At 37.1% G+C, this 25,576-nt stretch overlaps 2 protein-coding genes across 4 annotated transcripts in view; one reads left to right on the top strand and one right to left on the bottom strand.

The window, feature by feature from the left end:
- The window catches only part of PPP2R3C (protein phosphatase 2 regulatory subunit B''gamma), a 28,166-nt gene extending 13,508 nt beyond the window's left edge, over positions 1 to 14,658 (top strand). Inside the window, exons 7-13 of the mRNA XM_069558732.1 lie at positions 4,772 to 4,904; positions 6,099 to 6,154; positions 6,232 to 6,307; positions 7,935 to 8,071; positions 10,298 to 10,435; positions 12,529 to 12,588; positions 14,357 to 14,658. Of these exons, the coding sequence (XP_069414833.1) occupies positions 4,772 to 4,904; positions 6,099 to 6,154; positions 6,232 to 6,307; positions 7,935 to 8,071; positions 10,298 to 10,435; positions 12,529 to 12,588; positions 14,357 to 14,545 (789 nt within the window). The 3' untranslated portion in view covers positions 14,546 to 14,658. The remainder of the gene's footprint in view (positions 1 to 4,771; positions 4,905 to 6,098; positions 6,155 to 6,231; positions 6,308 to 7,934; positions 8,072 to 10,297; positions 10,436 to 12,528; positions 12,589 to 14,356) is intronic.
- A 1,968-nt stretch (positions 14,659 to 16,626) lies between these two features.
- The window catches only part of LOC138423141 (signal recognition particle subunit SRP54), a 66,810-nt gene continuing 57,860 nt past the window's right edge, over positions 16,627 to 25,576 (bottom strand). For 2 of the 3 annotated variants that reach the window (XM_069558729.1, XM_069558728.1), the window contains 3 exons: positions 18,300 to 18,366; positions 17,621 to 17,718; positions 16,627 to 17,322 (listed from right to left, as the gene is read on the bottom strand). In XM_069558729.1, the coding sequence (XP_069414830.1) occupies positions 17,116 to 17,322; positions 17,621 to 17,718; positions 18,300 to 18,366 (372 nt within the window). In that variant the 3' untranslated portion in view covers positions 16,627 to 17,115. The remainder of the gene's footprint in view (positions 17,323 to 17,620; positions 17,719 to 18,299; positions 18,367 to 25,576) is intronic. The other variant, XM_069558730.1, reaches the window with a different exon arrangement.

Here is a 25,576-nt window from a genome sequence, read left to right as displayed (position 1 = left end):
AAGAAGATATATTAACTATTTGTTGATACTTATTCAGGTCAGATATTGGAATACTTCTATAGCTCTGAGGATTCTTGTCAGCCATTAGTTGGTTTACAAAACAAATTTATCTCTTTTTGCCTCTTGCCATGAATGGAAACAAAAATTTTAAAAGGGATGGGGAGAAGGGAGAAAAAAGCAACAGTGTATCTCTATAGTTGTGTTTAAAAGGGAATAATCTTCCCTTCTGTCAATGAAAGGAAACACTTCTCTCAAAGGAAAAAAACCTCTCTCCTAACCTTGGTGCTTTGCCTTTTGAAACCAGACTTTGTGTCTCCCTTATTTAAAAGATAGTGATTTCCAGCGCCAACATCTGTAATTTGAGTAGTATAGGCAAACTTTCATTCAACTATTAAATCTTAAATAAGCAATTACCAAACACTTAATTTATGCTAGGTACATCGCCAAGCCTTACCCTTATGTATAATATATTAGGTGCTTTTTTCCTAACAGAGTGAGGAGGCAGACACTAAATTATCTGCAATATGATTTCAAAGACTGACAAGTTCTAGGGAAAAAATAGGGTCATAGGAAAGAGTATGACTGGGGTTGCGAAACTATTTTAGATAAGATGAAAGATGCCTCTTTGAACTAGTGACTGAGTTTTAGCCATGAAGGATGAGAAAGAACCAGCCTTTTGAAAATGTAATACAAAGGGAATAGCAAGTTCAGTGTCCCCAAGGCACAGTTAAACCTGATCTGTTTTAGAAGCAGAAGGAAGCCAGTGTGTCTAGAGCATATGAGCAAGGGTTAGAGTAACAAGGGGCTTCCCTGATAGCTCAGCTAGTAAAGAATCCACCTGCAAAGCAGGAGACCCCAGCTCGATTCCTGGGTCGGAAGATCCCCTGGAGAAGGGATAGGCTACCCACTCCAGTATTCTTGGGCTTCCCTGGTGGCTCAGACAGTGAAGAATCTGCCTGCAAAGTGGAAGACCTGGGTTCAACCCCTGGGTTAGGAAGGTCCCCTGAAGGAGGGCATGGCAACACACTTCAGTATTCTTGCCTGGAGAATCCCCCTGGACAGAAGAGTCTGGTGGGCTGCAGTCCATGGGGTCGCAGAGTTGGACATGACTGAGTGACTAAGCACAGCACAGCACCAGAGTTGACAGAAGGGGAGGTTGGAGAAGTAGGCAGGGCCACTTGTATTAGGGCATGGTAGGGAGTTTGGGTTTTATTTTGAGACTAGTAGGAAGCCAAGAGAACTTTTAAGCTGACTCTGTCAGATATGGTTTACATTGTATTTGTTTATTTATTGGCCACAAAGCATGTGAATCTCAGTTCCTCAACCAGGGATTGAACCCAGGCCACAGCAGTAAAAGTCCAGACTCCTAACTACTAGACCATCAGTGAACTGCCTGGTTTACATTTTAAATTTTGGTGGGTTTTTTTTTTTTTTGGCCATGCTGCTCGACCTGTGGAATCTTAGTTTCCTTACCAAGAATCAAACCCATGGCCCCTGCAGTGGAAGTGAAGAGTCTTAACCACTAGACCACCAGGGTACTCCCTGGTTTACATTTTAAAAGATCACTGGATGTGTGGAGAATGAATTGTAAGGAGCCTGGAGTCAGTGAACAATTAGGAAACTACTGTAGTTGTCCAGGTGAGAGATGATAGTGGCCCAAATCAGGATGATGATGTGAAGAAGCGAGTAATAGATCAATTTAGTGTTTATTTTGGACACACACACCCCAACAACAACAAAAATTTGCTGCTGGATTAGATGTTGGAAGTAAAGCGTAGGGGCCTTGGTAAAGAAAAGGTAGGAACCAAGTTTAAATTTTTTACTTTGAATAAATAGTGGAACAGGGGGAAATAGGTGAGGACTAGGGTTGGGGATGATAAGAGTCCAGTTTTGGGCTCACCATGTATGCCATTGGTTATACAACTTAGATTATAAAGTATCTCAGACGAAGTAGAAACATTATATATCAGGAGGGACAAAGCAAAAGTAACAAAATTGTAAAATATAAGAAACCATGAGAGATATTTAAATATATAATCTTGGAATAGGGAAAGCTTTTCTGAATATGACAAAGCTGAAAAGTCTAAAAAACAAGTTCAGTTAATTTTTTAAAAAATCTGTAAAGCAAAGACCATCATAAACAAAGTAAAAACAAGAAGCTGGGACTTCCCTGGCAGTCCCGTGGTTAAGACCTTGCCTTCCAGTGCATGGGGTGCAGGTTTGATCTGTGGTGGTTGGGGAAGTGGTCTGGGAGCTAAGATCCTGCATGCCTAGCAGTCAAGAAGACAACATACAGCAGAAACAATATTGTAACAAATTCAATAAAGACTTTTAAAAACAGAAAAGAAAACAGTAAGCCAAGAAAAATATCTGCAACTTATTCACAGACAAATGACCAATTACTCTAGTGGATAAAAAGCTCCTGGAAATCAAGAATAAAATGGCTGTTAACCCAGTAAAAACTGGGCAAAGGATATAAATAGTTTGCAGAAAGTAAATACAAATGCTTCTTAATTACAGGGAAAAAAATGTTAACCTCACTTTATATGAGAGAAATGCCAAATAGATCTACACTAAAATATCATTTTTTACCTATCAGATTGGCAAAGATCAAAAAGTTTGATAATGACTTTAATGAAGGAATGTAAAATAGACCATGAGTTCCCAAACTTTTCCAGTTCACTGAGGTGCCCTTATTGTCTCAGTAATTTTTTCCATAGAAAAATGGCCAAAAGAAATACCTAACAACTCCATTTATTAACCAGTTGTTTTTGTTGTTTAGTCACTAAGTCATGTGTGACTGTGTTGTGACCCCTACTATACCCCACCAGACTTTTCTGTCCATGGGATTTCCCAGGCAAGAATACTGGAGTGGCTTGCCATTTCCTTCTCCAGGAGATCTTCCTGACCCAGGGACTGAATCTGCGTCTCCTGCATTGGCAGGCCGATTCTTTACCTCCAGTGCTGTGTGCTCAGTCATGTCCTACTCTTTGTGAGCCCATGGACCATAGCCCACCAGGCTCCCCTGTCCAGGGAATTCTCCAGGCAAGAATACTGAGGTGGACTGCCATTTCCTTCTCCAAGAGCCACCAAGGAAGCCCATTAACCATTAGTTTTAGCTGGCACTGTACAGTTACTCGGCCCTGGGTCGGACACGGTCATCCTTGATTCCTTTGCCACACTAATTTTCACATGATACTTGCTTTATCACAGCAACCGCCAAAACCTAGCTTTGCAAGGATGAAACGGAGTCAAGGGAAAGTAGCTCAGACATGTCCAATTCTTTGCGACCCCATGGACTATAGCCCGCCAGACTCCTCGCCCTATGAGATGTAGCAGGCAAGAATACTGGAGCGGGTTGCCATTCCCTTCTCCAGGGAATCTTCCCGACCCAGGGATTAAACCCAGGTCTCCCACATTGCCGGCAGATTCTTTACTGTCTGAGCAAGAATAGATGTTATCAAAAGGAATAAATTTCAATCTAATGTGATTGAAATGTGAATGACCTTGAATTCATAGCTCTAGCCCATGGTGATATGTTGTGCAGTATCCAATAGATGTCGCTGTGTTTCCTTGAGTTTAGTGTATCACTCTTGGGGCATAATTTGGAAGCTGTTGATAAAGCCTTCACAGTGCTGGTGGTAGTGTGAAATCAATATGTCCTTCCTGGGGAAGTGTGAAGTTTGCTGATGTCTATCAAAATTATAAATGTGCACATGCTTTTGACCCAGCAATTCAACTTACAGAAGTTATGTCCTATATTCCCCCATAGTATCTATGAGTGAAAAATTACCTTGGCCCCTATAGTATGTTATTTTTTTTTTGGCCATGCTGAGTGGCATGTGGAACCTTAGTTCTCTGACTAGGGAATCCAACCTGTATGCCTTGCAGTGGAAGCATGGAACCCTAACCATTGGTCTGCCAGTGTATTCCCTATAGGATTTTAGTGTCGCAAAAGATTATAAACAGTGTAGATGTCCATTAGTAGAAGACTGGTTCAATAGATTATGGTACATTCATACAGTGAAATAATAGACAGCTGTATTTTAAAGAGTAGCAGTTCTTCAAGAGCCAAAATGCAATGACTGCAAAGTATATTGAAAGTGAAAAAGAAAGTGAAAGTGAAGTCGCTCAGTCGTGTCCGACTTTGACCCTGTGGACTGTAGCCTACCAGGCTCCTCCGTCCATGGGATTCTCCAGGCAAGAATACTGGAGTGGGTTGCCATTTCCTTCTCCAGGGGGTCTTCCTGACCCAGGGATCGAACCCAGGCCTCCCGCATTGCAGGCAGATGCTTTAACCTCTGAGCCACCTGGGAAGCCCACAAAGTATATTGCTAAGTGATAAAAGGAAGATAAGAGAAGAATTTTCATGGTATGCTGCTACATCCTGGTAAAAAAGGAAAAGAAATATACATATATATGTATTAGCTTAGATGTGCATCGGTTACCTTTGGACATATATCAAAAACTGATAATGTAGGTTACCTCTGCGGAAAAGAAATAGGTGAGAAGAAAACTTTTCAATTAATACTTTTTTGTTTCTTTTGTCTTTGGAACTATGTAGAATGTGTTACCTATTCAAAAATATATTAAGATATAAATAAATGGGATATATAAAATAACTTCACCACTAATACAGTTATAAATTTATTTCATTATTATATTTTCAATGATGAATAATTTTCAGACTGAAATTGTATTTTAGTATCTAATGAAAAATCAAGATCAGACATTTAACACTGTAAAATTGTATTTTGTTTTGTTCTTTCAGGATTTAGAAAACTACATATTGGAACTTATCCCTACTTTGCCACAGTTAGATGGGCTGGAAAAATCTTTTTACTCCTTTTATGTTTGTACAGCAGTTAGGAAGTTCTTCTTCTTTTTAGACCCTCTAAGAACAGGTAAAAGAAAATCTTATCTCACTTAGACATTTTCTAAATCTCAGTAACTAGAGATAAGTCTTTAAAATGTAATTAATTTTCCTAACATGTCATTACCACTGATATATAAATATTTTGATATATAGATCTTTTGATTTACTTGCACCAACCACCATCAGCTATGTGACAGTGGGCATGTGACATAACCATTTACAATTTGTCTTTAAAATGAAGTTATCAACTAGCTGACCTATGGTTCTTTCCAGTTTAAAGAAGCCAGGTATTAATATATTTGCTAGCCCTAATGGGTAATATACTGGAAAATTATTCTTTTTGGTGAAAAATACGAATTGGGAGATAGGAGGACCATTTAGCCATAATGTATTTTTCTCATTCTCAAGTTAACCATCCTATATGAAGATCAGATTTGTAAATTTTGCCTCATGTTTTAACAGCACACTCTATCAACTGTTCTAACCTGCTAGACTGGGACAGAGAAAGGAACAGAAGGCCCAAACCAAAGTCCTTGGTTCTTTTAGGTCCTTGAAAGTGGCAGCTGTGTGAATCCATCACAGTATGGGGTAGCTGTCAGTCTTTTTTAAATGCCTTTGTTAAAGACATACACATCTTTTCCCTTTGAAATTTACAAAATAATAATAGCCAACAGTTTTGACTGTTTATTATGTACTGTTATGCTAAGCAGTTTACATAGATTCTTTCATTTCCTTCTCAACTCCATAAAGAAGGTATTATTATCCACATTTTATGTGTAAAGCAGCTGAGACTTAGAAAGATTGCATGTCTAGAAATGGTATTTAAATCCCAGCTCTCTACTCTTAACCGTGCTTTATATTGTTTTCTATTCCAGAACCTCCAAAGGAAAATGGAGACAGTCTCTTTATTTGACTACTAACAGTATCATATCCATAACCACAAAAAAAATTAACTTTTTTTGGAATCTTGTATCAATATAATTTTGGAATTTATCAACTGGATATATATTTGGTGGTATATAGGTAGACATATCTATATGAGATTTTATTAACTATTCCCTGCAGATTTCCCTTTTAACATCAATATATAGTAAGGACTTTGGAACATGAGAGCTAGGAAGCTTTAAAATACCAATTGTGTGATTGCTCTTCTTAAACATTTTTATAAAATTGAGTTGCTCTTGTTTTTAAAATTAAGTAATTGTGTTTCTCTTCTTTAAAGGGAAGATAAAAATTCAAGATATTTTAGCATGCAGCTTCCTAGATGATTTATTGGAGGTAAGTATGTTTTTAAATTACTTAATTCTATCACTTGATAGTTGCTATCTTCTAATTATGTCTCTATGTTCATCTAGTTAAGGGATGAGGAACTATCCAAGGAGAGTCAAGAAACAAATTGGTTTTCTGCTCCTTCTGCCCTAAGGGTGTATGGTATGTTCTTATCATAATGCTAAAATTTGAATTATCTGTTCCTCAGTAAATGTTTCGTTAACTTCTATTCAAAGGACAGTTTTAAACATAGCCTGATTACCTTAGGGCGTCCCTGGTGGCTTAGGCAGTAAAGAACCCACCTGTAGTGCATGAGACCTGGGTTCGAATCCTGGATTGGGAAGATCCCCTGGAGGAGAGCATGGCAACCCACTCCAGTATTCTTGCCTGGAGAATCCCTGTGGACAGAGGAGCCTGGCGGGCTATAGCCTCATGGGATCGCAAAGAGTCAGACACGACTGAGCGACTAAGCACAGCACAGCACAATTTACCTTAAGATCAAAGTATTCTAATTTTCTTAAGAGCTTCTATTCTAGATTACTAAATTTTGTTTAAATACCAACATTTTATGTGTGTATGTGTATATATTTTTAATATAGTTGATTCATAATGTTGTGCCAATCTCTGCTATACAGCAAAGTGCCAGTGCTTTATATTTTTGTGATTCTTAATCTAATACATTTCTAGAACTTTAATATCGGAGAAGGTAATGGCACCTCACTCCAGTACTCTTGCCTGGAAAATCCCACGGACAGAGGAGCTTGGTAGGCTGCAGTCCATGGGGTCGAGAAGAGTCGGACACAACTGAACAACTTCACTTTCACTTTTCACTTTCATGCATTGGAGAAGGAAATGGCAACCCACTCCAGTATTCTTGCCTGGAGAATCCCAGGGACGAGGGAGCCTGGTGGGCTGCCGTCTATGGGGTCGCACAGAGTCAGACACGACTGAAGTGACTTAGCAGCCGTAGCAGCAGCAGCACTTTAATATAACATAAGGAATATGGTTTGACTATTGTTGACTCAGGAACATTAATATGAACATCACCTATGATCTTGCACTGTGATAAAATGCTGCTCTCAGGGTCCACAGAAGGATGTCTTTGGACCTAGCTTGCTTTTTTCTTGAATTTCATTAGTCTGTTAAACTGTTCTATTGAGTGATCTTCTGACTTGTTTTGGCAACCTTGACCTCTGCTTTCAAATGCCAGCATGCCAGTGCTTTATGTTGGTTGACCCACTGCTGCTGCTGCTGCTAAGTCGGTTCAGTCGTGTCCAACTCTGTGCGACCCCATAGACAGGAGCCCATCAGGCTCCCCCGTCCCTGGAATTCTCCAGGCAAGAACACTGGAGTGGGTTGCCATTTCCTTCTCCAATGCATGAAAGTGAAAAGTGAAAGTGAATTCGTTCAGTCGTGTCCGAGTCTTCACGACCCCATGGACTGCAGCCCACCAGGCTCCTCTGCCCATGGGATTTTCCAGGCAAGAGTACTGGAATGGGTTGCCATTGCCTTCTCCGAGTTGACCCCCTATCTCCATCTAATTTAGAATCCTAAGAAAGTTCTAAAAGGTTGCAAACTGAAAACAAATAATGTAAGTGACACAGCATAAACGTATCATGAATTTTCTTTGACTGGTTTCTGGCTTAACATTGTTCTGATAGAGATTAAAGGAATAGTAGGTGACTACCTTGACTGTAACAAAATTAGTTTAAAGATCAAAATAGTAACCAATAAAAATAACTTTTTGTTTGTTTTGGTCATGTGTCTTTTTATTGTCTTTCTTCCCAAGGCCAGTATTTGAATCTTGATAAGGATCACAATGGCATGCTCAGTAAAGAAGAGCTCTCTCGCTATGGAACAGCAACCATGACCAATGTCTTCTTAGACCGTGTTTTCCAGGAGTGTCTCACTTATGATGGAGAAATGGTAGTAGTTTAAGCCTCTTGAGTTTTGAAAATTTAGACTCCCACAATTTCCAAAAGCCCTTTTTTAAAAATAGAAATATAGTTGACTTACAATGTTATATTAGTTTCATGTATACACCATAGTGATTCAATATTTTTATAGATTACATACCAAAGTTATAGCAAAATATGACTATATTCCCTGTGTGAAGATTTCATTCTTTTTATGGCTGAGTAGTATTCCATTGTATATATACCATGTCATCTTTATCCACTTATCTGTCGATGGATACTTAGGTTGCTTCCATATCCTGGCTTATGTAAGTATTGCTGCTGTGAACACTGGGGTGCATATCTTTCCAAATTACTGTTTCCATTTTCTTCACATAAACATCCAGGAATAGAATTGCCGGATCATATAGTTCTATCTTTAATTTTTTGAGGAACCTCCATACTGTTTTCCATTGTGCTGGACCAGTTTGCATTCCCACCAACAGTGCATGAGGGTTCCCTTTTCTCCACATCCTTGAACACTTTAATTATCTTTTATTTGGTTTTTTGTTTTTGCATGAGGGATCTTAGTGGGATTGAACCCATGCCCTCTGCAGTGGAAGTGCCAAGTCTGAACCACTGGACTGCCAGGGAAGTTGTTAGTTCTTTTTGATGGTAGCCATTCTGAACAGTGTGAGGTGATCTCATTGTGATTTTGATTTGTGTTTCCCTAATGACTGGTGATATTGAGCATCTTTTCCTGTGCCTGTTGGCCATCTGATATCTTCTTCAGAAAAATGCATGTTTAGGTCCTCTGTCCATATTTAATCACAAAAGCCTTTTTCTTGATGTGATATAGCAGTATTTTCTGTCAGTGAACTGATCAAATTGTTTGAGATTCAGAGCCTTTGATCTTAAGGTAAATTTGCTTAAAAACATTACTTCCCTTATGCACTCAGGACAAATAGAAATTTTTACTATTTTGTTCATTTCATTGTTGGTACAACTACTGTAGAGGAATGTTGTAGGCTAGTAAAAAAAAAAAAATCTGAAAAACGGGTAAATACTATTGACTATTTTCATATAGATGGTTCACTCACTGAGTTACCAGGTCAGATATAGTACCATATATGCCATGATTTAAATCTTAAGAATCAGGTTGTATTATTCTAAGTGACTACCTTAGTAGCTAAAGATTCGCTAACATGCGCCTGTCCTTTTATCACAACAATTCAAAATATATACTTGAGAAGAAAATTCTAAATAGCATTTTTAAGTCTCCATTCTTGCTATTAAAAATATGTGTTAAGGATCTGATAGCTTTTTCAAACCAATGATGCTTAAGAAATAGTCCTACTGTCAGCAGAGAATCAGGGTTTTAGGTTTTATCATTTAGCTTCAATAACAGTTTTCTAAATGAATCCATTGTTAACCAACTGCCAAAGAAAAAGAGGGAAAAGGCACAGAAACTGCTTCATGACTCCCACAGCTGCCTAAACAGTGAGGAGCTTGGAGTATACTAATGACGTGATGAATAAAGAAAATCAGAAGCTACCGTTAGGCGTGGAGTTTAGACCATGATAAGGCTGCATCTCTAGCTCTTATACGTAGAGTTTATCAGAAAAGAATTCTTAATCTTAGCCTAAAAAAATCCGTTCCAAGATTATAAACATTTTTTTCCCAAGTGAAAATCTCTGAAGTACTGTACTTCTTTTAACCATGCAAAAAAAGTAATCTGTGACTACGCTCTTCTCATAGAAAAAGCTTTCTGTTCTCTTAATGTCTTTTTAGCCTTCATTTGTATTCGTTTGCTCCGTTTTGGATGAGAACAGTGTCAGATCACTGTAGAATATCTGGCACTCTTAAGATGACTTATTGGAAATCATCTGAATTAAAATTTCAAAGCAGTATTTCATACGACCACACTGAACTGAAAATGTAAATTTAGTGGCCATACACAATAGCTGTCACTCTCCTGTCCATTTCAAAAGCCTGATAAATGAAAATTATGATTTAACACAGCAAATCTCATAAGAAAATGAGCTGTGCCCCCAAAAACTGTCTGTACAGGTTAACTGCAGTGTATAGAATTCCTAGAAACCAACATTAAGTATAGTTAAGTATGAATTTTGCATTTCATATTAAAAAATTGCCATCTTTGATTACAAAATAGCCTCCAATCATCAGACATTCATTTGAAAAGTTAATTACAAATTACAAGTAAGGATTCTAATGATCATCATTTTCTTTTCTTTAGGACTATAAGACCTACCTGGATTTTGTTCTTGCATTAGAAAACCGCAAAGAACCTGCAGCTCTGCAGTATATTTTTAAGTTACTTGACATTGAGAACAAAGGGTATCTGAATGTCTTTTCCCTTAATTATTTCTTTAGGGTAAGTCTCATTTGTGTAAGTGTACCTTTGTTATACAGTTTGGTTTAAATTACCTACTAAGGGACAATTTTATCTAACTTGGGGTGTTTAAATTTAGCAAAAGGATTTATATAACAGATTTCAGAAGGAAATCAAGTCTAGTTTTAGTTTTTTTCTATTTTTGAAAATATAAATGGGCTAAATCAGTGCTGATTTGATTAGTTGTAAGGTACTTTAGAAGTGTGTAAATACATGTCAGGCTTATTAACCAGTGGAGATAAAAACATGCCTGAGAAAGTCTGTGCTTTTGGTGATCAAAAACTAGTATGAAAAATTCTATAGAAATATGACACATTCAGAAAAGGGAACTCCTTTCCACAGAAGTTTTGCCAGCCTGGTAGTTGTAGATTCTTTTAGTTGCTATGCTATAACAAATATAAATTTAAAAGTTGGCTAGAATTCATATTTCAGTGTGAAACAGATTTGCTGAAATACTTATTCTGTGCCATAGGTAGTCTCAGAGAATAGCATGATGAGCTCTGAAGTGGAATTTGATTGTATCTGATAAGCATTCAGCTGTAGCAGGTGTAAATGTAGGAATGTCCATCCTTTTAAGATAAATCATTCCTCAGTTTGAATGGTGGCTTTTCTACTTGATGGAAAGGTTTTGTACAGTACTATTCCACTCCACTGCCACATAGCTAGTTTTCAGAAGACCATCTGGTTTTTATATGGAAGATCAATGGTAAGAAGACATTTTTTTTTTGACATTTTTTTAAAACAGTAAAAATGGACATTTTCACATTTTTGTTGTAAACCATTTTCCCCTGGAAGGTTTTTTTTTTTTTCCATTTAAAAATTTTGTGATATTCCCAAAATAACTTTGTCTGATTACTAAGTTTCAGAGTATATAGTTAATAATTTCATGTTAAATTCCCTGAAAGGGAATATGAGAAATTATTATTTTCTAGGTAGTAATGACTACATCTTATTATAAGGATAAAATAAATTACATCCAGTATGAGGATGCATTTTTTAAAAACTGAATGCCACATGGACTTATATCCATGACTAATCTGAGAATCTGATACCACCTATCATAGGTATGCCCCTGCTTTAAGCAGACCTATTAAATGAAAATTTAGTTTTAGGAAAACACAGTAAATATATCTTTCAAACTACTCAGTCCCTTTTCACAACTATTTCTTTATAGTATCTTCTACTCTTATGATATTTTATTTATTAAATACACTGAAAATATTTTATACATTTGTTTTAGACTTGGTTGTATGGGCTAAGGTAAAGTTACTGGTACCGAGCCTGGCTGTGTGTAAAGCCTTTGTGCATCAGTATCCCAGTGATAAAGCTAGGCCCGCATATGCACTCTAGATCACTTCATCCACGTCTGCTGCTCCAGTAGATGAGAGTGTACTCAGATTCCCGTATGCTGCAGAGATGCTCTGTGCACACTGGGATCAGTGGCACTACAGAGTGGCACTCAAAACATATTTCACTGATTATTTTCCAACAATTTTAAGCTTTCATATTTTCCAGTGAATGACTCCCACCTAAAATATTTGTTAGTCCAACTGGATCACCACAGTTTCTTCAGTCTTTTTTTTTTGTTAAAGTTGATAAAATAATTTGAGGGAGGTTTTTCTGTCAAGAATATGAAGTATAGGGTGGGAGGGGAGGTGGTAGACTGGGTGCCTTAAAGAATGGTGAAGGTGTAAACAGCGTTCCTAGAAAATGGGAGGAGCAGATCATAACAGAATTGCAAGGCCATGTTGTAAGGCCTGTCTGGGGTTGGAGACCATTCTTACATAATAGTAATCTTACATAATAGTAATCTGTACTCTTGTATACTTTCCTTATGAAGTTCTCCATGTGTAGGTCTAGAAAAGTTGATGACTACACCAATCCAGTGTTTAGGTTTTGCTCAACAGATTTAAAGCAAGGTCAAGGAATTTGAGAAAATTGGCAAGGATGGTTAAAACAATGAGACTTATGGTCTGATAGGATAGGAAACAGAACTAGAAAGGGGGCCATAGGAACAGGACAGGGAATGTGTATTTTATATTTTTTGTTTAAGGATTTATTTCTATTAAATACAGGCCATACAAGAACTAATGAAAATCCATGGACAGGATCCTGTTTCATTTCAAGATGTCAAGGTTACTTTTTTCTTTAATTTATGTAATTTACAGCAGATAATCATTTGTATTAAATGAAGTTTTTACCTGAAAGCAACTTATGATATACTGAACCAAGTATTTGCAGTTATTTGTTCTGAATTAATACTGAAGTCATTAGCAACTGAGACAATGATGGGACTAATGATTCACACAGTTGAACATGTTAATGCTGTCAGTCTTGTGTTCTCACTGGAAGCATTCGTTCAGATTGAAAATTAAAAGAATCAGTACAGCCTGTATCTTTTGGCAGTCTGTTCCACCATAAACTGAACTGGGGCAAACTTTAGGTTCAGGCACTTTTTTAGTCCACTCCTTCAGAGGGCTTGCTTGCTTTGGTATTATTTAAGGACACATCAATCTTACTGTATGAAAACCACTACTATTTGAAACACATGTCACTACTTAACATTTTAGTAATCAGACCTTCATCAGCTGTAAAACACATAGGGGCATCCAGTACTGGTTCAGGTGAAGTAATGTAATAAAATAACCCATCCCATTTTAACCAAATATAATAAAAGGCTATGTCAGTTTAATATAAATGAGACAAATCTGAAACTATGCAACTGGCAATTTAAAAACAAGTCATTTTATACGGCCACCAATGTGGAAAGGGAAATTTCACATACGTACCAGATTAAAAAGTCATACATTTACCTGAATTGTTCTAATCTTTAAAAATGTAATTTAAATACTACTAAATACATTGAGTGATTTTAATATAAACAGATTAGAAAACATGTACTGATACCCCATAAGTAATCTTATAGTGCACTTAATAATATAGAAAAGGTTCTTCCATCTGTTCTAGTTATTTTTATCACCATTTAGTGTCATTGTGGAAGACTAATTCTTTAATATTCCCCCTATCCATTCCAGGTCCAGAGTAAAACATTGACATTATTATTGGAAATGAAGTTTTGTCCATGTCTTGGCTCTAAAGCATTTAAGTTTTTACTTTGAGCCAAGTCTGCATTAAATCAAGGCCCTGCTTTACCCCTAATTAGAAGAAAATAGAGATATAAGTAATTACCACATATACAAAGAACACTACATTAGATAGTTTTGCCACTAATTAGCTATGTAGCTTTAACTGAGCTTCACTTTCTTTATAAGAAACATATAGGCATACCTTTAAAAAAATTGTTTTTAATAAATTGAAGGTCTGTGGCAGCCCTAGTCAAGCAAGTCTATTGGTGTCATTTTTCCAACAACATTATCTGTATTTCACATTTTGGTAATTCTCACAGCATTCACTGTTATTATTATTAGCTATATGTTGATCTCTGATGTTTGACATTACTATTGCAAAAAGATTACAACTTGTTGAAGGCTCAAATGATAGTTTGCATTTTAAGCAATATTCTTTAATTAAGGTATGTACATTTTATTACATATAATGCTGTTGTACACTTAAGAGACTACAGTGTAAAGATAAACCTTTGTAATGCACTAGGAAACAAAAACATTCACATGAGTTGCTTTATTGCAATATTCACTTTATTGCGGTGGTCTGGAACTGAAGTCAAAATATCCTCAAGGGTATGCCTCTACCTAAGGAATCTTCCACTAAAATTCTGTGTATATAGAAAACAGATGGATTGCCTATTAAATGAAAAAGGAAAAACTAGAACAAAAAAATTTTATATAAGCTCAAGTGCTAGCCCTAAATTTTAGATCACTGTGTGATAGAAATTAAATGAATCAGATAGCAAATTTCATTGTATTTTTTCTTCCTGTCTTGCAGGATGAAATCTTTGACATGGTAAAACCAAAGGATCCTTTGAAAATCTCTCTCCAGGATTTAATCAACAGTAATCAAGGAGACACAGTCACCACTATTCTAATTGATCTGAATGGCTTTTGGACTTATGAGAATAGAGAAGCGCTTGTTGCAAATGATAATGAAAACTCTACAGACCTTGATGATACATGATCTCTCAAAGACTAGACTGTATTCATTAAAGTAATCTTGAATGCTGCATGTAAATCTTTTGACACAGAATCCTTAGAAACGGTCTAAATAAAATACTTCATATGCCTACAGAACACAGCAAATCTGGTTATTGGAATTTTGGTTGCAGTGGTCTGGAAGAAATGGGACCAAATTAGGAACAGGAAATTCTGGTTACACTTAGCTCCGATATGGCAAGTGTGATCTGGTGAAGGTAGGAGTCCATTTTAAACATATATAATCTTTAGAAATAAAGGAAGTTTTCCTGGAATATTTCTGACATTAGTCATTAAAAATTAAATACTTGAAAAGTTTAAATTATATCATTTAACTTTGAATCTTCTTCTAAAGTATTATATATATCAAAGATTATAGAATTCCTCATTCATCAGAGAAGGGTCATTTCATTTCTGGGAAGTATTTGGACATGTTTATTTTAATAGGGTATTTCAATAAGTATTCTAGTATTTTACTTTAATTAAAATCATTGGTATAAAAAAAATCTGTCTAGCTTGATTAACCAGCACCAGGGTTACATTTCACAAAATTTAACTCCATTTTGTTAAGAATTTTTGTTAGAGAATTTAATTAAGTGTAAAGATTCTCAATTATACTGTTTAGTTTTTAAGAGATGAAAGAATAGAAGAGGGTAGAATAGCATGAACTATGATTCAGAAGGAACAGTAATTATTCAAAGGGTAAGAAAGGAAGAAAAAGTGAAAGAGGCTTAAAAATAAGACAAAACCATTTAATGCATTTATGGGAAATTTTATACTCTGCATAAATAAAAAGTATAAAAGTTTAAGGCACAGTGAATATCTATATAAACATACAAACTGGCCACTGTTGGACAAGTAAAAATAAAATTCAAGAAATGTAACGCCTTCATAAATCATTATCTTCCTTCTACTACAATCAAAAGTTTCTGACTCAACTCTTACATCTGGTACCTCTAGAGAGAGGAGATTCAGGTCACCTTTAGATATGCTTGCTTTTACAGGATACCCAAATAAATATGAGTTTGAATATCTTCTTGAATGAAGATAAAAACAAGGGGAACACATCAGATTAGCATTCTTTACTGGTAAACTATAATTTATGATGACATTACATAATCTGAAGATTAAGCCTTTAAGCACTAAATTATATAGTTTATATTATACCCATGACTAAAAAGATCACCATCACATGCCATGAACCACCATACTATGAATCCATGTAACTGAGGATTCGAAATAAAGAATTATCTTGCCTAAATCCTTCAAATTTCAATTGAAGAACTTAGTGGCCAGATACTCACTGCTAACAGACAGACTTCCATAATAAGCCCAATGCACCTATGTTATTTGTTTGAAGCTATACTTTAGGCATATATATTTAAGACTGAACTTAATGCTATTTAGAAGACTATTAACAATGATTAATCTCTAAAGGCTCTTGAAGTTTGCGAATAGGTTTGTAGCAGCCTCATATCTAAAATATACATTTCTCCTTACAGTAAGTTATAAATCAAAGTCATACAGATACCTCAGAAGATTCTGAACACATACAGGAATATTTTCGAAATTAGTTTCATATTATACTTTTGTGAGGTCTGCTAATGGCACAGTGGGTACAGGGATGGTCAACCAGGTCAAGCAAACCATCCACTGTTGCTACTTCAAAGTGGTTAATGACAGTTAATTTCATTATGCCACCACTGTACCTTGTACAATATTTAACAGTGAACCCCAGGAGGGTTAAGTCTTCATTTGTCCCCCAATATCACCCTGCAACTACTTGACCCAGAGGAGGCATTCAGGATTGAATGACTGACATAACCAGAATGCTATGTGGATAATCACTAGGTATTACTATTCGAATACAAATACATTAATAAATTTATCCCATAACTAGTGTTCTTAACATGTTCAAACTTAGTTATTTAAATCTGAATTACTGAAAGAGAAAGTAAGATTAAATAACCTTCATTAAAAATGGAAACCCATCTTAATATTTGGTGTTACAAACTCAATTACCTTCCCATGAAATAAAGTTAAGTCTCAAGGAAAGAAAATTCAAAATGCTTTTATCGTGCTCCTTTTATTACGCTCAGTAAACCATCCTTAGTATGAAATGAATGGTTAGATATATAAATATAAGACATAACATGAGAAAATCTAGGGCAAAAATCCTCATTTTAATCTGAGGCCACAAATATCAGCTCCAGTTAGCCTTCATCAGCAACTTACCCATTTTTTTTCTTACACAAAGACAAGCTTGATAATTTAACTTCTCCTAGTTGGTGGTTAAGGCTCTAGAATGTCCTTACCTTTTTTAAAGATCATTTTAAAACCAAAGCACTAATTTGACACAGTAAAAGCACAATATAAAGATCCAAATTTCATATCTGGCTTTTGCTAGATAGAGCTTAAGAATAAAGAAACATTCTTCCCTTTCCTGATAATAATTTAAAATATAAATAATTGTATTAAGGCCCAAGACCCATTGAATAGAGAATGTGAAAATTCCTGGTATAAAAACTACCTTAGAAGTCTGATAGTCATTTCATTCTACAGAGGGACAGAGACTGGATTTTGTTTGCTTTCTGTAATTACTTCACAATCTCCCTCCATTTCAAAATTGAGATTCACAAATGAACTGGATGCCAGTGTTTCTGGTTGATCAGACTGAACAATGGAATCAGCCTGCAGCTTATTTTGTTGGTATTGTCTTTCTGCTTCTTCTGACATCCTATTTTCTTCTTCTTCTTCTTCTTCCTAAAAAGAAGTAGCAAGAATAGTTGAAACATAAATGTCCAAATGGACAGTATTTTTCTCCCACTTTCAGTACCCAGCACAATGAAATCTAGCTTAATTGTGCACATCAATCCTAGGAAAATCTAAGTATTACAAAATTCTAAAATGTATGCTAATCTGATAAAGAGTGACTAGAATGAAATGCCTAGTGTAAGGAAGCTACCTCTGGGACAGCTAGAGGATACACGTCTTCATTATGCAACCCATTCAGTCCACAACAAATGAAACTCAATCAAGAAAATGTAAAAAGGAGACACACCTCCTTCTTCATCCGGTAATACTCATCAATTGCATACTGGTATTTTGGGGTGCTGATGCCCAAAACAGATGCAATCTTCTCTCCAAGAAAGTCACAAACTAAAAATATAAAAGTTATAAAAAAAATACAAAAGTCAAATGGTTTACATAATTCCATGTACATTTCTTGAGCCCTTTCTATGTGCAAAGCACTGTAGGAATACAAAATTTACAGTCCCTGCCCTTGGAGAGATTATCAACATGCAGTACATCTTATCTGTGTATCTTCCTTGATTTCCCCAAGAAACACTAGTGGCTCCTTCTGGGCTCCCAATAACATTGCTGGGAATAAGCAGTCAAATAGAATGAGAAGAATGTCAGGGAACGAAATGGCAAAACAGCAAAATAACTGCTAACAGACTTTTCCTGTTCATGTTCACAAACATGAAAACTATCTAAACGAGTATAGCTGTTTTTCAGTCCTTTTTTTTTTTTCAAAGCACATCCAGAAGCTAAAGAATGTGTTAAGGTGAAGTATAAGTTAGATTAGTATCTCCAATGGTAGCTAGCTAGCTACTGAGAAGGGCGTGACTAAACTCCCCATTGTTTTTCCTTCATTTCTGAAACACCCTACTTGGCCAAGTTCCTGTTCTGGGAATATATGATACTGGTTATACAACAGTCAAACAAAAAAGCAATACCTGAAAGGGTGGATGTGGCAGCACGAAGCATGTGAAACCATAAGTAGGGGCCCCAGGTAAGTTTTGTCTGCAACAAGAGGTTAGGTTAGCAACCTTCATACTTAAATTTATTCTATATATTTAGGCCAGGATGAAGCAGTCAAATACTTGGTGGATACATAGAATATTCTATAGAGTATAACAAATAGGCTACAATCCAATAAAAAAAATTTAAAGCTTTGTAGACAGAATGTCACAAAAGCATTTAACATTCACCTGTACAACTACCATTACGTTAAGTCCATGGAATAACCCAACAAAGCAGCAGTCACTGAAATGGAGTTGGTAAGCCACAACCTTGATTATTTACAAACTGATAATCCAGAGCCTTCCTTTCTCCTGTCTTGCTGCCTTTTTTTTTTTTTCCCGTCTTCATTGTTCAGAAACACATCAGAGTGTGTATACAGTCAACTGAAAGGGATCTAAGGAATCATACATACAACACACTTCTAGTTTAGTGGTGAACTGAGGTTCAGAGAAATTAAGGATAAGTGAGGGCCTATCAAATGAACTTTTAATGGCAAGAAAATAAGTAACCAGTAAGTGGCAAGATGAGTTTTTTTGTTTACGGATTAAAAAGGGACTAGACCATGCAACCCAAGAAAAGTTTAACATATAACTGGCAGGCTAGAAACACTGGCAAACTGCCATCCACACTACACACCTCATAGTTAACCTTGGTGCTGTAATTCCATAGAATACTTCTATAAAGCTTGACACATGGATGACAGTTTGCCTCTGTGGAGGAAACTGATCCCAGGAGCATGCTTCAATATACCAATATTTTTGTTTATGAAAAGAAAACACAGTATAGAGCATCAGTCAGTTCAGTCGCTCAGTCGTGTCCGACTCGCTGCGACCCCATGAATTGCAGCACGCCAGGCCTCCCTGTCCATCACCAACTTCTGGAGTTCACTCAGACTCACAGCCATCGAGTTAGTGATGCCATCCAGCCATCTCATCCTCTGTCGTCCCCTTCTCCTCCTGCCCCAAATCCCTCCCAGCATCAGAGTTTTTTCCAGTGAGTCAACTCTTCACATCAGGTGGCCAAAGTACTGGAGTTTCAGCTTTAGCATAATTCCTTCCAAAGAAATCCCAGGGTTGATCTCCTTCAGAATGGACTGGTTGGATCTCCTTGCAGTCCAAGGGACTCTCAAGAGCCTTCTCCAACACCACAGTTCAAAAGCATCAATTCTTCGGCGCTCAGCCTTCTTCACAGTCCAACTCTCACATCCATACATGACCAGTGGAAAAACCATAGCCTTGACTAGACAGACCTTAGTCGGCAAAGTGATGTCTCTGCTTTTGAATATGCTATCTAGGTTGGTCATAACTTTTCTTCCAAGGAGTAAGCATCTTTTAATTTCATGGCTGCAGTCACCATCTGCAGTGATTTTGAAGCCCAAAAACATAAAGTCTGACACTGTTTCCACTGTTTCCCCACCTATTTCCCATGAAGTGATGGGACCAGATGCCATGATCTTCATTTTCTGAATGCTGAGCTTTAAGCCAACTTTTTCACTCTCATCTTTCACTTTCATCAAGAGGCTTTTTAGTTCCTCTTCACTTCCTGCCATAAGGGTGGTGCCATCTGCATATCTGAGGTTATTGATATTTCTCCCGGCAATCTTGATTCCAGCTTGTGTTTCTTCCAGCCCAGCATTTCTCATGATGTACTCTCTATCAAATATATTATTAATTGTTTCCATATTGGTTTCTCAGAGAGAAGAAAAAGATAAGCCTTAATCCGTAATCTTCTTAGATAAGATATGCTGATGATTACAAGGGCATTAAAAAACCAAATACAAGAATATCTGTAAGACTGAAAACCACAGACACTAGAAACTGCTTCTTTTCTGTTGGTGAAATGGAAGTATCATCTTTTCCTGATATCTGAAGCTGACAAGGTTGCCAATTTGAGTGTTATTTCCTTTCTTCCTGGTTAAGGAAAAATTTTCACCTGAGGGCTTTCAAGTCATTTTGAGTGGACACTATCTGTCTAATCAAGTTCTCATGTAAATTATTTTTAAAAATAACATATATTTCAAATATTATTTTAAAAGGATATCTGTAAGATTTAGCAGACAGGCTAAAGCAGAGGAGGAAACGAAATGAAAAGTAGGTAATAGTATTTTTGAAAGGACACATAAGTAAGGCAGCTCCTTAGTCTCTCTTTACACAAGGATGGATGTCCAAGCAAACAAATACATTCAAGAAAGTACTGTATATTTCTGGGTCCCTGATCAAATCTGCTATATCTTCTATATTCAGAGCAGAAGGCATTTCTCATGTGGGATAAGGGTTAGTTCAGGGGCTCTGTTTAATATGCTCTAACACTAGTGTCTACGTATGTCTTAACAGCAAGTGGGACAGTGCAGAAATAAAGGAAATGGAACCAATTTCTATAACACATAGTAAGTGATAGGGCCAAGAAATTACTTAGAAAAAGATTCAGCAAGCTTTTGAAGGAAAGTACGTATTTCTCACTGGACTAACTCTCTTGAGGTTGTTTCTATAGAAAATAATTGCTAACGTCCAGACTGTAACTACCAATGGATCAAACCTGTTCCAGAGCTAAGACACTGGATAAGGAGAACTGATATAAGCTCTAGAGTCCTCAAGACTTCCCGTTTATGGGTGCAAACTCTAGCAGATTCATTCTTTTCTTCAAAAATTTAAGTACCTATTTCTTCTTGAATAACTATCCATTGCTTCCTTAATAACGAACTATTAAGGCTTGCTATCTTGGGACCTTCCTGGTAATCCAGTGGTTAAGAATCTGCCTGCCAATGCAGGGACACAGCAGGTTCAATCCCTGGACCTGGAAGATCCCACATACTGCAGAGCAACTAAGCCTGTGTGTCACAACTCCTGAAGCCTGCGTGCCTAGAGCCTGCGCTCTTCGCAATGGGAAGCCTGAGCGCTGCAATTCGAGGGCAGCCCCCACTCTTAGCAACTAGAGACAGCCCACATGCAGCAGCAAAGACTCGGCACAGCCAAAAATTAATTAAAATTAGAAAACCTTTTTAAACCTAAGCATACATGTGTTTTGCAACATTATTATACTTGTTCTATCCTGCTGGTTTTCCCATTTACTATATTGAAAATATTAAGCATATTTCTTAAATGCTTTGATTCCTATAGACAGAAAAACTAGGCCCAAAATATAATCTTTTGGAAAGCTCACCCTTCACAACGTAAAACTTCACAACAGAAAATTTACCAATAAATATTCACCAGTAATATATGAGACTGTCCATTCCCTTGTACCCTCATTACAGTATATTGTCCTTTTCATTTTTATCTATTTTTTTTATTATTTTGGCCATGCCTTGCATCATGCAGGATCTTAGGTCCCCAACCAGGGACTGAACCCATACCCCTTGCAGTGGAAGCATGGAGTCCTAACCACTGGACCACCAGGGAAGTCCCACACCCTTTTCCTTTTTTAAAATCTGATACGCAAAACTGAGCCCAGATAATTTTTCTTCTGACTATATTATGAAAGGCATCAATCCATCTGTGTAGGTAGCAATTATGTGCACAATCAAAGTTTTTAATGTGTATAGTTAAATACACATATATATGCATATTTGAGGAACCCTCAACAAAAATACCACAGGTTAAAGGAATTACTAGAAATATGTCTATTCTTAAGATACATCTAAGGTAAAAAACCTAAGGAAAATTGTAAAAAGACCTAGGTCTCCATTTCTTACTTTCTATCAGGTACCATACGCCAGGAGTATTATTCTTAAATCTTTATTTAAAATACCTGGGCTTATCTTTAACTGATTTAACTCTACAAATCTTCTATCTAAACACAGGCCAATACCTTTCCCAAATTTCTTTGTTCTCAGATTTATGATGCATTAGAAACAAACAGGAAATGGACAGTCTGCTCTTCACATTAAGTGAAGCTAGATCTGTCTTCAGTGATTAACATCTGAGAGGATAATTGGTACTTTGCTAAAAAAGATAACAAATGTTGGTGAGGATGCAGAGAAACTGGAACCCTTGGTTGCTGTTGGTGCGAATGCAAAATGGTGTAGCCATTATGGAAAACAGTATGCAGGGTTCCTCAGAAAATTAAAAATAGAAATACCATATGATCTAGCAATCCCACTTCTGGGTAGTACCCAAAAGAACTGAAATTAGCATCTCAAAGAGGTATTTCCACTCTCAGGTTCACTGCAGCATTATTTACAGTAGTCAAGGGATGGGAACAACATGAAGCGCAGTGGGGAGTCCAGTCTTGGCCACAGCAAGGTGACTACTCCACGACTGGCCAGACCTGAAAACCAGCTCGGACTAAGCATGCTGCCTTCCGGTGAAGGAAATACAGACAGGTTTCTTATCACCCAGGTTTCTTGTCTTAGTTTAGAAATAAGAATTCAAATAAATTCCAACCACATGTTACATACAGGGTAACTTATAATTTTAAGAATGGATAGGGACTTCCAGCAAAACAGTGAGAGGAACCCTGAGGACCCACCACCCAGTGAAACTGGTGAAAATTATTTAAAATGAACATTTAAAGCCTCTGGAAATGGTCCGAAGGGTATATGACAAATGAGTAAACAACTAATCAAGAAAATAAAGGAAAATGTGATAAGAAAATGAGAGTATGCAATACGTGAACCAAGATCACAGGCCTTCCCAGCAAAGTGAAATGGAAACTCCACTTCAGACTGGTACAACTAAGAACACAGGACTCCTTCTACCCCTAGATTCCAACTAGAGGCTTTTCTTTCCAGGAAGAATGGGACATTAATCAGCATTTCTCAACCTGCCCAGAAGCCATCTATTCCTGAGACTAACTTCCAGGTGAGTGCGGTTGACAGGGGAGGGCTCCCTTCTTCCATCAGCTTCCACTTACATAACGGAGACTCTACCTTAAGCATGGTGCAAGCGAGAATACTGGGGTACTGACCCCAGTTCATTAGCCAGTGGTTCCATGCCAGAAGAGATGAGCCATGACCTAAGGCTTCCGCTCCCAGCCTCAACTGAGCATTCAGCTCCTAAAGTAGGGGGGTCACAGAGAAATGCACTACTATCCCTACCCCCCACTTCTGGAGCTCTACCTAAGAGATTTTCCCCAGGAGGAAAAGAAGGCCATCAGACAGATTGCTCCTAATTTCTGCCCATGTGAACTGACTTCATCTGCAACAGAAGTGGAAAAGTCCAAGCTTAAGGGTACTCTCATAATCAGTGAAGATTTTGGTAAAAGGTACTTGGGAAGAAATTCTTTGATCCTATCAAGATACAGAATCAACTGTAGTTGATCAGCTAGTTTGAAGCAGAGAACAGCAAGTGAGGAGGAAACAGAATTCGTTAAAAGAACCCATCAACTGAACCCATCAACTGACTAGACAAATAAATAAGCAAATATTACAACAAAATCAAGATCCTGGGTAGTGGAGATTTGGGAAGAGGGAGAGGGGCCCACCCAGAGTTGTTACAATATATTATCTAAAATGTCTAGTTTCAAACCAAAAAGTATGAGACATGGAAAAAGACGGGAAAGCATGACCCATACACTGGGAAGAAAATGAAAAAAGCAGACAACAAAACTACTTGTGAGAGTGACCAGACATTGGATTTAACAGGAAGAACTCAAAGTAGCCTTTATAAGTATGTTCAAAGAATTAAGGAAACCACAGGGCTTCCCTAGTGGCTCAGATGGTAAAGAATCTGCCTGCAGTGAGGGAGACGCAGGTTCCTGGGTCAGGAAGATCCCCTGGAGAAAGGAATTGCAACCCGCTCCAGTATTCTTGCCTGGAGAAGACCATGGACAGAGGAGCCTGGTGAAATACAGTCCATGGGGTCACAAAGTGTCGGATACGACTGAGCGACTCACACACACACACACACACACACACACACACACACACACACACACAAAGGAATAAAGGAAGGTATGATAGCAACGTCACATCAAATACAGAGTATCAATGAAGAGAAATTATAAAATAGAACCAGATGAAAATTCTGGTGTTGAAAAAGTACAATAACTGAAATGAAAATTTTAATAGACGGAAAAAGAAACTGACAGAAATGAGGGGAGAAATAGACAATTCAACAATAACAGTTGGAGATGCCAACACTCCATTTTCAATAATGAATAGGGCAACTAGGCAGCAGATCAAAGAGGCAATGGAAGACGAAGAACACTATAAAGCAACCAGACCTAACAGACATCTAGAGAACACTCCACCTAACAGCTCTACCACTGCAGGAAACACCTCTACAATATTCTGCATGCATTTGGAATTGCCTTCAAAGTATACTGTTTTACAGTCCTTTGAATATTTGCTACAATAGAGAATCTGCATCTGATTTTTTTAATAACTAAAATTTATTTATTAGAACCAAATCTGAAGAAAAACTAGTAGTAACATTTTTTAAACCAAATCTAAATGAATACTTCTTTGTTCTGCTACTCCGCTTTATTTTCTTCATAGAACTCTCCACAGTCTGATAATTATATATTGCTTATTACCCTTCTGTCTACTGGTGTAAGAGCAGAAATTTATACTGCCCATTGCTGCATCACCAGCACCTAAAACAGTACCTTTTAGAAAGTCAGTAAATATTTCAGCAACTGAACTCTCAAAATGACTACTTAGAAGGGCAACATTCCCTTTTAAGAAATGTACAACTAATCGTAATTTTATAGTCACATTTTTTATAGTTTAGAAATTCTTAAGTTCAGCTGGTGAGGAACACAGAGTTAAGAACTATACACTCCTATCTTCTAATCAAAACTTGAGACGATATAAAAAAGAAGTGACACCATCAGTGGTATATAACATTTAATACAAAGGGACAGGAATTCAAGCACTCTGCTTAGTGAAGTAAATCTGAAAGAAACCTATCCATGCTGGCAAAAAACTTCTGACTCTCAAAAATAGACTATTCACGCTACTCAAGATAGGAAAGAGGTCCATCCATCCTGTGTAAAAATACTGGTTTCTACCAAAATCATAACACAATGTTATAACCAGAATATAGTTTATTTAAACCTATCCCACGGATGGAGGGGCCTGGTAGGCTGCAGTCCATGGGGTCTCAAAGGACTGAGCGACTTCACTTTCACTTTTTACTTTCCTGCATTGGAGAAGGAAATGGCAACCCACTCCAGTGTTTTTGCCGGGAGAATCCCAGGGACGGGGGAGCCTGGTGGGCTGCCATCTATGGGGTCTCATAGAGTCGGACACGACTGAAACGACTTAGCA

The sequence above is a fragment of the Ovis canadensis genome, chromosome 18 (genome assembly GCF_042477335.2).
Source record: "Ovis canadensis isolate MfBH-ARS-UI-01 breed Bighorn chromosome 18, ARS-UI_OviCan_v2, whole genome shotgun sequence".
Taxonomy (NCBI): Eukaryota; Metazoa; Chordata; class Mammalia; order Artiodactyla; family Bovidae; genus Ovis; species Ovis canadensis.
The sequence above is the reverse complement of the archived record's forward strand: the minus strand, read 5'-3'. Positions and strand labels throughout refer to the sequence as shown.